Raw genomic sequence first — 16,369 nt, forward strand, 5'->3', positions numbered from 1 at the left:
CTTCCAAAAATATGAAATAGGAAAATAACAAGCCATACCCTGTGGGAAAACAGGAATTCCTTTAGTGCACATATGGAAAGTTGACTCGCTAACTTTAACGTTTTTCACAGATGTCACCGTATACGGATCATTTCATTTTCCTGGATAGGATGTTGTTCGTTTTATTTCAGAGATAAATGACTTCTTGTAATACGTCCAGAGTTTATAAGTTCATTTATTGATAAGTGCTTTTCTGTCCTTTCAATGTCTTATTTCGATTGCATGACCTTCAACTTAACATAGAATCCAGAGATCAGCTGTGCTGTGTGTGAGGAGTTTTCAGATCTCTCTCTCTCTCTCTCTCTCTCTCTCTCTCCTCCCACACTTTAGGGACTGACTTATAAACCTCTATCTTCCACTGTTTCAAAGCTTTTGACAGCTAACAAGTGGTTAAGCAGGAAGAAAACTCTGATTTGTGACACTTTTAAAAAATAAAGAGAAACCTGTCTCTTTGCACCTAACCATGTGGATGAGGTTTGAGGTGTTTGTGTTCTTCTTCGTTCTGGATGTCCAGGGTCAGGACCAAGCCTCGTTCCCCAGGTCCAGTGATGGTCGCTGCCAGTACACCTTCACCGTGGACAACCCGGTGGAGTCCAGCTGTCCTGGCACAACAGAAGCCGAAAATCTGAACGCTCGTATCACGCTGCTTGAGACAGCATTGAGCAGTCTGCTGGGAGCCGAGTCAGGAACGGAGACAATCAGGACTCCAGCGGAGACAGAGGAGATGCGGCAGCTTCTTCAGGATAAAGATCTGCTGATCAGGAAGGTGAAGGAGCTGCAGGGACGAGTGGAGGAGCTCACAGTGGAGAAGGAGATGCTTAGAAAGGAACCCTGTCCACTGGTCCCTGACAGCGAGGACGGATTTGGCGTTAATAGAGCCAGTGGTAAGTAGTGAATTATTATGAATTTTCTATTAAAAACCTGCCAAGATAGTTCTATAAAGATAGTGTTTGTTTTGTGTTAGTCAGTATCTACATTATTTGAGGAATGATGGTTGGTCGATGTCCATATGAGCTTCCAGCTTCTCCCAAAGTTCAGAAGAATGTCCAGGACAATGCTGATCTGACAGCTTGAGCTTTATACACCTGTTCAATAAAATGCAATCAAAAACATGGCTTCAAATCTGTAGATTAGTACCAAGTGCACTGAACCAAATAGTTGAAATCTTTTTATTTATTCTGTGTTTAAAAGGCTGTGGGGAACTTGTTTCTGTCAGTAAGCCTGAGACGCATCAAAAGACGGACAGCATAACGGGGAAATACGGGATATGGTTCCAGGACCCCGAGTCTCCAGGAGCTCCGTACGGACCAGACACGGTGTGGCGCATTGACACCGTGAGCAGCGATGTACGAGAGCTGTATGCCTACGAAAACCTGGAGCAGTTCGCTCGTGGCTACCCCATGAAGGTCCTGCTTCTACCAGAGTCAATGGAGAGTACCGGGGCCACCGTGTACCAGGGTTCACTTTTCTACCAGCGCAAACAGAGCCCCATGCTGCTGCGTTATGACCTCACTGCTGAGAAGATCATGGTCCGTAGAGAGCTGCCACACGCCGGCTTCCATGGCCAGTACCCTTACTCCTGGGGAGGCTACACGGACATCGACTTGGCTGTGGATGAGAACGGACTGTGGGCCATCTACAGCACGGAAAAGGCTCGCGGAGCCATCGTCGTTTCTCAGCTGGATCCTGAGAACCTGGAAGTGACCAGGAGCTGGGAAACCAGCATCCAGAAGAACAAAGTGGCGAACGCCTTCATGGTGTGCGGCAGGCTGTACACAGTGGCCAGCTACAGAGCCAACAGGACCACCATCAACTTTAGCTTCGACACGGCTAGTGGCCAGAGCAAAGCGGTGGATATAAGATTCCACAATCGTTATGGCTACAACAGCATGATAGACTACAATGCGGCGAGAAGGAAGCTGTACTCCTGGGACAACTTCCACATGGTCACCTATGATGTGAAACTCACTGCAGCCAGCAGCTCACAATGACAAACTGTGATTTTAGACACAAGAGGCAGTGAGTGTAATGGTTATAACACCTGATCCCTTTGTAATTCAGCAGGGAAAAATAGGCTACACTTGCAACAATTTGTAACTTACTGCCATCTTCTGGTTAAGTGATGAAATGCAGGTAGAGTGATAGAATAGAGTGCTTACATTTATTTATGCCTTCTTGATTATTCTATTTGGATCCTTTAGTGTATGAGATAGAAATCAATCTTCCCTTCATTATAAGGAAGCAGTGTGTCTTTTGTACAACAATGTGTCTTTTTTTTTCTATGTTAAAAAATATCCTGTGAATAAAGACTACTTGATATAATTAATTTATCTCTTGTTTAAATTGGATGGTGATCCTGGGTGACTAGGAAGGCGCCTATATAAAAATGCATTATTATTATTATTATTATTATTATTATTATTATTATTATTATTGTTGTTGATGTTGTTGTTATTATTACTATTTCTAAAGTCAGAGAAACAAATATGTTGTGCCGAGCCAAAAAAAAAATAAAATAAAATAAAAATAAAAAATAAAAATATTAAATCATCTTAAAAGAAATAAACATAAGTCTTTGCATGAAAATCAATTAACAACTCCTGCTTTAAAACTGAAAAGATGATGCAAATAATCTTTCTCGGATAAAACAACATTTATGCATATGCACTAAGAATCGTTTATGATCATTAAAGATAATTGAATTTAATTACTGACACATTTGATCAGCAGATTTGTTATGAAGGTTCTACAGCTGGTTATTCGTCTCATTTGTCTGAATCCGTTTTTTATGTCCTTGGATGGAAGAGCTGAGGAGTGAGGAGGTTGCCAGGCGGTCCAGGTAAAGAAATAAAAAGGCTTTCCCTTACTGAAAACATTGTCTTATATTAACTATAGGCTGTGCCTTGTGCAATTCCTTTTCAGGAACATGAAAATATTGAACATGTGTTTTCTTAGATTCATTATTGAGAAGAGAAATAAACTCAGGGCAGACTGACAATGAGCAGTGTTTATTACAGAGGTTATACAGAAGACTGTATAAGTTTGCACACAAGTTTGGGTTTATTTTCGAGGTTCTAGAACAATACTGGATTTTTTTTTTCAATACTATGAAATAACACGTATAGAATTAGGTAATTAACAACAACAACAACAACAGCCAGACAGAACAGAAGTCAGCTGATCTGGAACGGTCTGGAACAAAAGAACAGTATTGTGTCGAGTGCGTTTGCAAAACCCATCAAGCACCATGATGAAACTGTCTCTCATGAAGACCTTCCCAGGAAAACAAGACCAAAACTGACCTCTGCTGCAGAGGAGACGTTCATTTAGAGTCACCAGCCTCAGAAATCACCAATTAACAACCAGCACCTCAGATTAGAGCCGTTATGAAGGATTTACAGAGCAGAAGTATCAAACATACATCTCAATATCAAATATAAGATTATTCTATATTTTGGATGCATTGTTTAACAGCGTAGAAAGAAATAAACATCAGAAAAGCCATTATGAGGTGTGTCCAAACTTGTGACTTATGGTAGTGTATAATACAAAGAGTTTGGTTGAATTCATCATGCTGTGATTGTATATGCAAATTTGACCGTAAACTCGTTTATTTACGGATTACGCTGATTAATAATTTAAACAATTTACAGATTTGCACAGTGTGACATGGAGAACACGCAGAATACGGACACACTTTCATTGGGCCCTTGTACACTATGACCTATAATAACCCTAAGAGTCGGATGTATTTTCACTTAAGAGTGGCTGAGCGGTGTTACTCGAAAATATCAATACACTTCATGAGGCACTATTTTCACCTCTTAGATGACATTAGGTGACATTTTGAGCTTTGTGGGTGTGGCTAAATATACAGTAAATCACTTGCACTGGCAATGTGCTCGGAGCCTCAAAGAATGATTGGTATTTCTAAACACACACACACACACACTAGAAAATCTAGACAAGCTATTAGTTTCATTTGTGCACGTTTGCCAAGATGGCAAATACAGTACATTATATTCCAAACAAACCAAAAAAAAAATACTGACAGCATGCACACTGTATATACCGTATAAGCAAGACTGAGTTTTGCATTAGAGCGAAAGCTTGTGTGTGTTTTTCCATGGTAAATAGTTTGATCACATCCTCATACAGTATAAAGGTTTTTTGTTCAGTTTTGTTCATTAATAACACCATTTCATCCCACGCGTCGTGTGTCATCTTCTCACCAGTGCAGTAATTACTGGTGTATGAAACGTCTCATCCTCTCTGAGTTATATGTTTCCCCAGTGTAGCTATCAAGACGTCCTTCAGTCTCCTGACAGACAGCCAGTACGTGTCCACCACTCTGTACTGACACGAGCCCATGACCAGGGCCAGGACAACGCCGCTCACATTGTGCTGACCGAGCAGCACCTGCGTCAGAGCCAGCAGCCCCATCCAGAAGAGCACCACGAACCGCATGGGGCAGTCGGAGAGCAGGCGAGCGTGCAGGAAACGCGCGCACATGGCAACCCTCGTAGTGTGGCCCGATGGGAAGGAATGAGGATGCAGCATCGTAGCAAACCACTCTGAGTGATGATAACTTACTGCATGCTTCACTATTCTAACCAGGGCTTGGTCTAACAGGAGCGCTAGAGGGAGAAGAAAGAGGAAGAGATGTAATAAAAGAACAAGTATTCAAGATCAAAGGTTCAAGTATTAATCCTTCAAAGGGAGAAATCCACCATGAATGACTGATGCATTTATGTTTAGAATAACCATGCGATCTGCTCTCTTTGCGTTATGTTCACTTTGCTTTACAACTATCTTCTCAAATGTATCTGTATCTAAAGAGAGTGATGCAGCGGCTGTTTAGTCCTTTATTCTGTCCAGATCACCACACCTGCTCGAACGGAACAGCTGAAAAGGGTTCAACGTTCATGCTAATTCATCCCTCAATCAATAGTCAGTAATTCTGATTACCTTTGCCAAAAGTATTCGTTTGCCTGCCTTTAAAACTTGTGTACCATCCTATTCTTAATCCATAGAGTTTAATATGATGTTGGCCCCGCCCCCTCTGCAGCTATAACAGCTTCAACTCCTCTGGGAAGGTTTAGGAGTGTGTTTATGTCAATTTTTGACATTTCGTCCAGAAGCACATTTGTTCGGTCAGACACTGACACTGGACGAGAAGTCAAGTTCTTCCACACTAAACTCGCTCATCCATGTCTTTATGGACTTTGTGCACTGGTGCGCAGTCACGTTGGAACTGGAAGGGAACATCCTCAAACTGTTCCCATGAAATTGGGAGCATGAAATTGTCCAAAATGTTTTGGTATGCTGCAGCATTAGGAGTTCCTTTCACTGGAAGTATTTGAAGATATGAATATCAACCGCTCTCCAGTTCCAACATGACTGGAAACCAGTGCACAAAGCAAGGTAAAGACAAGCATGAGCAAGTTGGGTGTGGAGGAACTTGACTGGCCTGCACAAAGTCCTGACTTCAGCCCCTGGGATGAATTCCAGTAGAGCAGAGACTGCGAGCCAGGCCTTCCACATTGTCTGACCTCACAAATCCTGTGGAAAGCCTTTACAGAAGAATTAAAGCCGTTACAGCTGCAAAGGGGACAAGGCCAACATCACGCTAAACTCTATGGATTAAGAATTGGGTGATCCCCAAGTTCATATGCATGTGAAGGCAGGCGAGCGAATACTTTTGCCAATATGTGTATCTTTGCTCCACTGCATTCAGGGCATGATTGGAGAATATGTTGCATCAATATATTACATTATAGTCTGATATCTATACATTCTGCATGTGGGATGAAAATCATCCAGTGTTTTCACCCAGTCCTGGTTCTGTAAATGGAAAACAAAGAAGGTTGTGCTGACTGCACCACACAACACCACTGTGAAGGCGACCTGCAACAGCAGACATTCAATGACATCTTATATTATCATTGGTCAGCCATGCCAGTAAGTATTGCACATCCATAGTCCTGAGTTGTAAAAAGCTTGTGATGGACCATGCATAGTAGGGTTTAACATCCAATCTTTAAATGTTCTTTTAGAAATGACAAACTAATCACCGTTCTGAGATAAGAGACGAACCCTTTCTGTCCTACCGACCGAGGTTATGAGCTTTTTCCAGAATGCACTGCTGTATTTGCAGGGTGACAGAGGAGACATTTTTTCCACCAGCATGTTCATTGTTCTGTGCCCCTACAGCTGCCTTGGACTGGACACTAATAGAACGGGATAAAAAAAGGAACCTGGACGCAAGCCAAGCATGCCCATGTAAATGAAATGCTAACTGGCCAAAGGCATTGTGGAATGGTTCCATGGAAAAGAGATAAAGCCTTTCATAAGCAGAAGATATTTTAATAGCAAATCCATGTTGATTAGCTGGTGTAGGGGTTGGGGGGTTCAAACGAGTTACACATTTCATGTAATGGTTCATTCTTTACTCAAAACGTTTAGGTATAATCTGTAAATCTTCCTAAAATATACACTTTATTCTCATTTACAGGTGAAATATAAATTTATTTACATTATAAGTTATATTTAATTACAGTTTATAAGACAACCGGTGTTATTTTTGATCTGTCACTTTGATGCAAACTATCACTTTCCTGACCTTTGACACTTGTATCTTTGCCAAAGTGCATATAAATAACTGCAATATTTGGCTGTAATATTTGGTACACCATGCACGTTTTGCCATAACTATCATCTCTTCAGAGATGGCAAGCATAAACACAATGCTAATATGCTTTGTGTATGTTATACAGTACACCGATCTGCCATTACATTACAATGCAAAACATTATGCCCAATATTGTGTTGGTTCCCCTTATGCCACCTGGGCGCCTTATGTGCATGACTCCACAAGACCTCTGGAGTGTGCTGTGGTGTCTCACACCAAGACATTGGCAGGAGATCCTTATGGTGCTGTGGGTTAAGAGGAGGATCAGACTTGTTTGAGTGGTACATCCCATTAATGCTCAAATGGATTGGGATCTGGGGAGTTTGGACTCATGGTCGGTGGCCTTGGGCTCTTTGCCTGCTGAGGCGCATGCGTGGCAGGCTGTAAGGCACTGGATGTTCTGGTGCCCTTCTATCATGCCCAGTGTTTACTTTTTTCAGTGGTTTGTGCTGCATTGACTTGGATCAGACATTGGGGATTGGACCAGACAAACTGACCTTTGGTCTGAGGGGGTATGCCCTTGTTCCTTAACATGTTATCCTTGTTTGTTGTTAATGTTATGTCTGATCAGTGTATATCCCTAGTAACAAGGGGTGAATGCTGATATACAAGTTCATAAAGATGTCAAGTTAACAAAAATGAGATAAATACAATTTTGGAACAAATGAGTTCTTGCAAAAGAAGCTGGTTTGACTCTCTAAGGTTTGTAAAATGTAAATAACGCTAAAACTCTACCTCATTTGTCTTGGCTTCAGCATTCTCCAAAAGTCCTTCAAGTTTTCATGGTTCACGTGAAAGAATGGTATTTTGTGTTTATTGCTATTGTAATGCCTTCACTCACTTTTGTGTTTTACTAAACATGTGGAAGTTTAAAACGTCTTAAAAACGGACTCATCAGCCTAATCAGCATGTCTTGTGAGAAAATTAGTGGACCTGAAGGAAACCCACAGGGAGAACATGCAAACTCCACGTACACAGACCTTAGGTGGGAATCGAACCCCCAACCTTGGAGGCACAGGGCGACAGTAATGGTAATAGCTTTAACTGCATTTTGCCATCAAAGCCATCATACATTGTATAACTGAAATCAAATGCACCTGCCTACTTTAATAAATGTCTATGAAGGTTTGATATTTATTTGACTTTTCAGTGTTTTCTTTCTATCCTTTTTTATTATTATTTCTTTGCTTTGGCAGTACTGTTAGTGAACGGTCATGGGGATAAAACACTTTAAGCTTGTACTTTCCATGATGGATAGAAACAGTTTAACATCTGTCTGTGCGAATGCAACATTACTCTTCCTTTGTAGTGATGATTACTTAATTAAACTGATATTCAATAGATTTTAGATTTGTGGCTAATGTCATCATGATATAAAGTCTTGAGGATTTATATGTTTTAATGTCTAAAATGTTTTACCCTATCCTTAAGTGTTATATTATTATTATTATTATTATTATTATTATTATTAATAATAATAATAATCAATGTGTGTGTGTGTGTGTGTGTGTGTGTGTGTGTGTGTGTGTGTGTGTTACCCAGGAACAGGTTGATCATGACCTCCTGCTCCTCGGCGGTTTCACTGCAGATCAGGAGGTAAAAGGTGATGGAGATCCAGGGCGCCGCGTGTCCCGTCAGCTCCAGCAGCTTCACCAGCGGCCTCATGCCGCCCAGAGGCGCCTCCTTGCCGGCGCACAGCGCCATCCTCCGGGAGAGCCACACGTCCACAGCCTGCAGCGAGCGCAGCGCCACGGCGGGAACAGACTGACTCGGGCGGGGCGCGAGCGGCGGCGGCGGCACGGACGCAGCGCAGGTGATGCTGGAGAGCCTTCGGGACCGAGTGGATGATGAAGAGGAGGATGAGGATGTGGCCGGCAGCTCGAGCCTTCCGTTACTCACGAGGCTGCTCCTGCGCGCTCTAGGAGACGGCATGGCGAGACTGAAGCCCAGAGCCTCGTCACCTACTGTACCATAGACTGGCACGGGTTTCTTTTTTAACTCACCTGGGTTATTTATAATCTACTGTGCGTGCTCTCTCTCTCTCTCTCTCTCTCTCTCTCTTTCATCAGAGAAATGTTTTTGAGCATGCACTATAACCAACTGTAGCGCAGTGCACAGAGCTCACACACACCACACACACACACTCACACGCAAGCTTCAGTGCTTTAACCACTGAGCCACCACAACTCAATTCACCCACAACATCAAAGAGAATGTATTTTTTAGCATTGTCACATCAGATAAAGTTAGATATCTCATTTCGCACATAGTAATGTCTGGTATTATACTGTAAAAAAAAAAAAAAAAAAAAAAACAGTGCACTGCTCTTATAGTGCAATCATGTCACAGAATTCAACAGAATTGTGATACAAAACATGGCATTGGTGCTAAAAGGTGTAGGTGAAAAGTGAATTTTCAGATCGGATCATATAACACAATTTTTCAAAATACTTAATGCTTCTAATCTCCTGATCTATGCTTCGTTTTTTTTTTTTTTTTTTGTAAATATGCATACACATTTATATTTTTATCAGATAAAAAAAAACACATTTGCTTCCATACCCTATTATGAGGTGTCAGTAACTTATTTATTATTATTATTATTATTATTATTAGGGTAAAACTTAAGCAGTTTGGATTGCACATAAAAAGACATAAACATGAAAAAAGTATATTATTCTAAAATGCAAAAATATATAGGCTATACAGCATGAATTTGACCTGGTTACAGTTTTTTTTTGTTTTTGTTTTTTTTGCCTTTTAAACTTTTTTATATCAAATTCATCATTCATGCAAAGCACTGAGGTCCCTCTGGAATGACGTATTAGCAATAATTATTGGCCGAATTACAAAAAGCAACAATTATATTATAGTTTTTTTAATATAGTTTTATGGCCGCGTAACGTGTGTGTTTTTACACGGAATTCTTTAATTTAAGCAACATTTATTTTTTTTACAGATCATTTGATTCTAGATGCTTATACACTAAGTTCAGTCTCAACACTCATAGAGAAGGATGAATAGCTTGCATTTTAAATTATTAGTTGAGGTGAAAAAGTATAAAGCTAAAAAAATGGCCATTTTGGAGGGAAAAATAAAATCATTTAAAGGTAGAAACTGGACATCTATTATAGGAAGTGAGATTGGTCACTTCCACGTTACACTTTCACCTTACACGCGCATGCACGCGCGCGCGCACACATTTTCTGTATTTTTCCGTATAACATTATAAATATATTTACTTTAAAATCAAGACCGTGTTTTCATGGCCGTGTGTATGAGGCTGTGTCAGTGTGAGTGAGTGGATGAGCAGAGGTATAGAGATAGAGGGTCACGGCGCGCGCGTACAGTAAATATCATGACGCGGCACAAGGAGGCGTGCGCGTGGCGCGCGCTCTGCATTCCTTCCTCGTCGCAATCATCATCATCCTCATTCTCCTCGTTCTCGTCCTCCTCAGCAGAAGCAGCAGCAGCAGCATGCCGGCTCCTCTACTCGGAGAGATCTTTCCAGACTTTGAAGCCGACACCACTATCGGCAAAATCAGACTCCACGACTACCTGGGAGACTCGTGAGTACCGGATCACCGACAAGCGCGCGACTCATAGGACTTAGAACACTCACGTGCGTCTTTGAACTCGATTAGTCGATTAAATGCTGTTCTTAAGTGCAGATGTTATGCATATATGTATGTGTGTGTGTGTGTGTGTGTGTGTGTGTGTGTGGTTGTGGTTGTGTGGTGTGTGTGTGTGTGTATATATAAACAAACTTGAAGATCTAATACTACACTACACTACATGCAGTACCTACTGACTGTTCCTCTTTATTCATAGCATAACTACAGGGTGGGTGAAAAAATGACTAGGCATTGAAAATTGGTAATAAAGTCCATATTTATAATACAAATTTATTGAAACAAATCGTAAAGGATTTTAGTGCCTTCTCTGGATGCATTTCCTTAAAACCCCTTGCAACGGATTAAAATGTATGTTTTTCATTATAAAGGATGTTTATGCCACTGATGCTCTGCTTCATGTGATCACGTGTTAGTTATCAGATCTCTCAGGTCAGTTTCAAATAAGAAGTTTTAAACATTAAAAAAAAAAACAGTATTTTTAACATTTGTGCTTTATTCCATGGGAAATTGTAAGCAAATCTTTAAATTTCAACATAGGCACACAGGTGGCGTCAACCAGTTTCCTCAAACAGTCAGGGATGGAATGCACATTGTCGTCTTCTAAAGAAATTTGGCTTTAAAACTTTTTTCTATCCTTTTTTTTTTTAAATTCATGAGAACCCTCCTGAATCCATGCCTTCAAGTCCTCCAGTGCCCAAAAATTTGTCCTGTACATCTTGACCTTTGTGTAGCCCCACAGGAAAAAGAAGTCACATAGAGCAAGATCTGGACTTCCTGGAGGTCATTCATGAGGTCCACGTCGTCGCAGCCAACACCCTGGAAAATGCTGGAGGACACATCAAGGGACTTAGAGGCACAGGTTCAGGAGGTTCTCAGTGATATCCCAAGCCAAATTCTTTCAGAGGACATGTGCATTTCATCCCCAGCCATTTAGGGAAACGGGCTGACGCAACCGGTGCCTATGTTGAAATTTAAAGATTTGCTTGTAATAAAGTACATGTACTTTAATTTGTTTAATTAAATTTGTATTAGAGATATGGATTTTTTGATGCATAGTTACTTTTCACCCAACCTGTACACACATTTAATCAATGTCTCCTGGAAAATGTTTTATCATGTTTTACAATGATATACTGGTAACAGTTATTTTAATGAAAAGGACAGATAGGCTTCAGTTCATTACACTGATTAGCTAGAATGCTAGGTGTGCGATAGATAACGCAACTGCTCTGTGACCTACACTTTAAAGTGGCTTGTACTAATGTAGGTCGCGGTGTCAAGGAGGAAATCCAGACAGTGCTGCTGTCGATGCTTTTCTTCTTACAGCAAAGCCGTTAAATTAAACACCTGACCACATGGCTTTATATGATCTGTGGCATGGTTCAAATGCTTTTTTTTTAATCACTGATAGGGATGAAAACTAACTTGTTTATAACCGTAGCATGATTTTACTATCGCAATCACAACATGTACCTTTACTATGTACCTGCATACCGATAAGAAAATAACTTAAGGATAAGTGATGTAGCTTTACAGCTTCATAACATACAAAATATACACACTAAAGGTGGAAATGATGGCATCACCCCAGGCACAAGGTAGGTGCCTTATCAGTCCATCAAGGAAAATTCTGAGATTATTTGCATGTTGTCATGACAGCATAAAACGACAAAACGACAGTTTTCATTACTTAAATGTCAAATGAAATCAGCAAACCTATTTGTTTGGTGATAAGCAGGGATCTCTGACAAATATACCTGTATATAAAAAAAATGTGTATATATATATATATATATATACTGTATATATAATTGGTTACAATATTACATGGATCACGGAAGCCGAAAGACTCCTCTTGGACAGGTCCTGCAGGACAGATGAGTAAACTCTCTGTAAAAAAACACTGACTTATTTAAATATACATCTAACTTGAACATCTAACAAACGTGAAATGTCAATGTGCATGTATTATAAAAGCTTATTTCTGGACGTATCAGGTCTAGACTCAGTAACGTTATGTGGCAATAAAATGAAGTCAGCTGACGACTTAAATGTACTGAATGACCAGGTTATCACATCTATGGAGGTTTTCTTCCTGGATAGCAGAGGAAGAAACTCCAATACTCAGATTGAGAAAGAGTTGCTTTTGGAACATGAGGAATCATTTTCACACACCACATTGTGTGCTCTAATCAAAACTTAATGCGACTTTTATAAATAAAAACATTTATTGTCCTAAATATCTCAGCTCAGCCTTTCTTGTTTCCCAGTCAATCATCATTCTGTTAACTAAAACCCAATTCTGCCTTGTTCTTGCCTAATGAAATTGAAGTTTGAACAAAGAACAAAAGTAAGTCTATTAAGCTCTTGCTAATCTTTCCCTTAATAGCTGGGGTATCCTGTTCTCGCACCCGCGGGACTACACTCCGGTCTGCACCACAGAGCTTGGACGAGCGGCCGCGCTGAGTCCACAGTTTGCTAAGCGCAATGTAAGGATGATTGGTCTGTCCATCGATAGTGTTGAGGATCACCACGGATGGATCAAGGTAGAGATCTACACCTCCTCAACTCCTGTGCAGCTCTTAGCAGTGAATAATCTATCATATAACTGTAAATGCATAAATTGACTTTTTATGACTAAATGTTAAATGTAATATTACAGAGGAGACCATTAATGTTATTAGTGTCTAAAGTTTGCCATCCATCCATCCATCCATCCATCCATCCATCCATCCATCCATCCATCCATCCATCCATCCATCCATCCATCCATCCATCCATCCATCCATCCATCCATCCATCCATCCATCCATCCATCCATCCATCCATCCATCCATCCATCCATCCATCCATCCATCCATCCATCCATCCATCCATCCATCCATCCATCCATCCATCCATCCATCCATCCATCCATCCATCCATCCATCCATGTATGTTGTGGGAGTGGTGGCTCAGGTGATCAATGCTCGAGATTGTTGATTTGAGGATCCAGGTTTGAGCCCCGCTGTCAGTGGGTTGCCACACCCCATGCTACCCAACCACTGTGGTTTGCGTCAGAAAGGGCATCCTTTGCCAAGTTGTGTGTGGAACCTCTGTGCTGTGGTGACCCTTTGACGGGAGCTGAAAGAAAATTGTTCCATAAAACAAGTCAATAACTTCTGACCAATTAGAAGCTTAAACTACAGTTCATTACATGTTTACATTTTACAAGGAAGTTCCACTGATAAAAAACCCAGGCCATGATACTCACTAGCATTTGCATTGTTCTATTTTCTGCATACACTATTGACTTAAGCTCACCACTGATGTTTTTAGGACATCCTGGCCTACAATAATGACGAGACCGTCTTAAGGTTCCCGTTTCCCATGATAGCAGACGGTAAGCGCGAGCTGGCTGTGGAGCTGGGTATGCTGGACCCAGATGAGAAAGACCAAACCGGTATGCCTCTCACTGCCCGATGCGTAAGTATAACCAGACCTGCTCTACCATTCAGTAAAATTTAAGGTTGGTAAGAATAAAATGATAACTAGGTGCCTCCTTTGTGAGATTAGAAAATTAGATTTGTGTGAATAAGTAAATATATTATATCCCAGAATCCTGTGAAATGAGCTTCTAACCTTGCTCTTGTTGTTTAAGGTGTTTGTGATCGGTCCTGATAAGAAGTTAAAGCTCTCCGTCCTCTACCCGGCCACTACGGGGCGCAACTTTGACGAGATTCTCCGAGTGATTGATTCCTTGCAGTTAACAGCGAATCATCGGGTGGCTACGCCTGTAGACTGGAAGGTAAGAGTAATAACCTAAGAACCTCTAGTGAATCATAGTTTGTTTTTTACTTACATGGTGTAGTCAGTAACAGGATAAAGTATTCAGTAGCTCAGGATGAAGCATTTTAACGAAGATTACAAGATGGTGCTGTTGAATTCTGTTGCATCTATGATGGGACAAAATTGATGAGATCTTTTCATACATTATTCCAATAGCCTGGGGATCGGGTCATGGTTCCAGCTAGCATCCCCGAGGAAGAAGCTAAGACCCTGTTTTCTGCCGGAGTGTACACTAAAGAACTTCCATCTGGGAAGAAGTATCTGCGCTACACACCACAACCGTGATCCGTGGAACAGGACGAACCTCAGACAAGTCCAATCCACCTTTCAAAGGACAAAAGAACATGAAGAGTCTGAGAGCCCTAATAGAAGTAGATGAAAAAACAAATGTAAAACACAATGAGTTATGAACTAAGTTATGATGATGATGATGACCATAATGAATTAAACAATGCAGTACCAGTACAGTAACAATACTACAATTAAATAAAGATGGGGGAAAATTTATTATGCATTACGATTCTTTCATGTAACAATTCATGTATCAGCCACATCGACTTCAATATAATATATATATATTTCTTAAATGTTTGCATTTGGAGTGGTAAAATGTTTCTGTTCCTCTAAAAGCCTACAGGTGGAGCACTCTAAACTATTCACACCTCAGCAGGCAGCACAGCTTCCTATGTGGGAGGAGCTACATTTTTGCTACTATTAATTATTAGCTATTATTTGCTATATATTCAGTTTATTTAGAATTGTAACAAAAAACAAATTTATTTGGAATATTTACAGAATCGCAATGCAAATTGAAACGGCACCTAGGTACTGTGATAGTATCGTATCAGACGGTCCCTGGTTATTTTTAAATAAACAACACAAAGCATTTGTTCATGATTGATGACAATCATTTCGATTTTTACTGTAACTGCGCCTAGCAGGAACCATTTTGAAAAAGGAGTGCAAAAGTTTGGATACCCTAAGCTTAAGATGGAGCCAAAGAAATTTTATTTTTGTATAATGTGCTACAACTTGATATTGAGGCTGGTAACTCTAAATGAACCTCTCCTTTGCAGCAGAGGTACGTTTTGTTCTTGCTTTTCTGGGAAAATCTTCATGAGAGACCAGTTTCATCATGGTGCTTGATGGGTTTTGCAAATGCACTTGACACAATACTGTTCTTGCAAGAACTGTTTCAGAACAGCTGACCTTCATGTCTTAAAATAACAACTGACTGTTATTGTTGTTATTTAATTTCCTGATGTCATATGTGTTGTTTCATAGTTTCGGAAAAATCCACTACTGTACTAAAATGTAAAAAAATAAATCCAAAGTGTTTGCAAACTTTGATCTTTTTTTTTAATAGTTTACTCTCAGTTATAAATCAAACATTATTATTAGTGGTGCTTGCAAAGCAAAGCACTACTACTTTTATCTCGCAGGCTTGTTATTTTTCTTCTTTCCATACAAAGCCTAACGTAACTAGTCCTGTACCATTTGTTCTAGACTTATGAAAGTTGTGTCAAATCGTGCAGCTTATTTGGGAATATGGCTTCTGTGACTTTTCCAAGGAGTGTAATTTAGATTTAACACTGAGACCAACTTTGACGGACTGTAGCGGAGAGCAAGAATTTTGCAGGAATCTAAAATTTACCACAAGAGGCTTGCAAGCTGTCTCGGGGGATACCCCGCAAGAGGGTATAAGTTGTACCCCTGGCGCATAATGGTAACTTCCATAGGAACTTTGAAACTGGACCCTCAGGCAAACAATCAGTCTATAGTGTTTTATGATGCTAATACGTCCCCCCCCAGCAACATCATTAGAATGCTGTTAGCATGATGCTAACATGATGCTAACAATTGATATGAGCATATGTTGCTAACATGATTAGCATGTTGCTAGCATGATGCTAACATAATCAGCATGTTAATATCATTATGCTAACCGTATTAGCATGTTGCTAACAATATGCTAATTGCCTTAGCATGATGCTAACATGATTAGAATGTTGCTAGCATGATGCTAACTATAATAGCATGTTGCTTGCAACATTATCAGCACGTCTCTAACATGTTGCTAGCGTGATTAGCATGTTGCTAGCATGACTCCAATGTTTTGCCATGGCAAGCACCACCCAGTATCTTTCTAGTTATTATTATTGTTATTATTAATTGT

The 16,369-nt window shown here is 40.3% G+C and overlaps 3 protein-coding genes across 3 annotated transcripts; 2 read left to right on the plus strand and 1 right to left on the minus strand.

Moving 5' to 3' along the window:
* The first annotated feature begins 413 nt into the window (after nt 1–413).
* LOC128529331 (myocilin-like) lies at nt 414–2,280 on the plus strand. The gene is made up of 2 exons (XM_053502765.1): nt 414–923; nt 1,231–2,280. Exons 1-2 carry the CDS (start codon nt 503–505, stop codon nt 2,028–2,030), a joined length of 1,221 nt encoding a protein of 406 aa, XP_053358740.1. The 5' UTR covers nt 414–502; the 3' UTR covers nt 2,031–2,280.
* An 823-nt stretch (nt 2,281–3,103) lies between these two features.
* LOC128529435 (polyisoprenoid diphosphate/phosphate phosphohydrolase PLPP6-like) lies at nt 3,104–8,745 on the minus strand. Its single transcript, XM_053502934.1, has 2 exons — nt 8,269–8,745; nt 3,104–4,676 (listed from the first exon to the last, which is right to left on the minus strand). Exons 1-2 carry the CDS (start codon nt 8,660–8,662, stop codon nt 4,303–4,305), a joined length of 768 nt encoding a protein of 255 aa, XP_053358909.1. The 5' UTR covers nt 8,663–8,745; the 3' UTR covers nt 3,104–4,302.
* Nucleotides 8,746–10,127: 1,382 nt separating this feature from the next.
* LOC128529442 (peroxiredoxin-6-like) lies at nt 10,128–14,703 on the plus strand. Its single transcript, XM_053502948.1, has 5 exons — nt 10,128–10,299; nt 12,755–12,911; nt 13,684–13,830; nt 14,006–14,152; nt 14,350–14,703. The coding sequence occupies exons 1-5, from the start codon at nt 10,208–10,210 to the stop codon at nt 14,476–14,478; spliced, it is 672 nt and encodes a 223-aa protein (XP_053358923.1). The 5' UTR covers nt 10,128–10,207; the 3' UTR covers nt 14,479–14,703.
* Nucleotides 14,704–16,369: the final 1,666 nt, after the last annotated feature.

This window comes from Clarias gariepinus, chromosome 1 (assembly GCF_024256425.1).
Source record: "Clarias gariepinus isolate MV-2021 ecotype Netherlands chromosome 1, CGAR_prim_01v2, whole genome shotgun sequence".
Classification (NCBI taxonomy): domain Eukaryota; kingdom Metazoa; phylum Chordata; class Actinopteri; order Siluriformes; family Clariidae; genus Clarias; species Clarias gariepinus.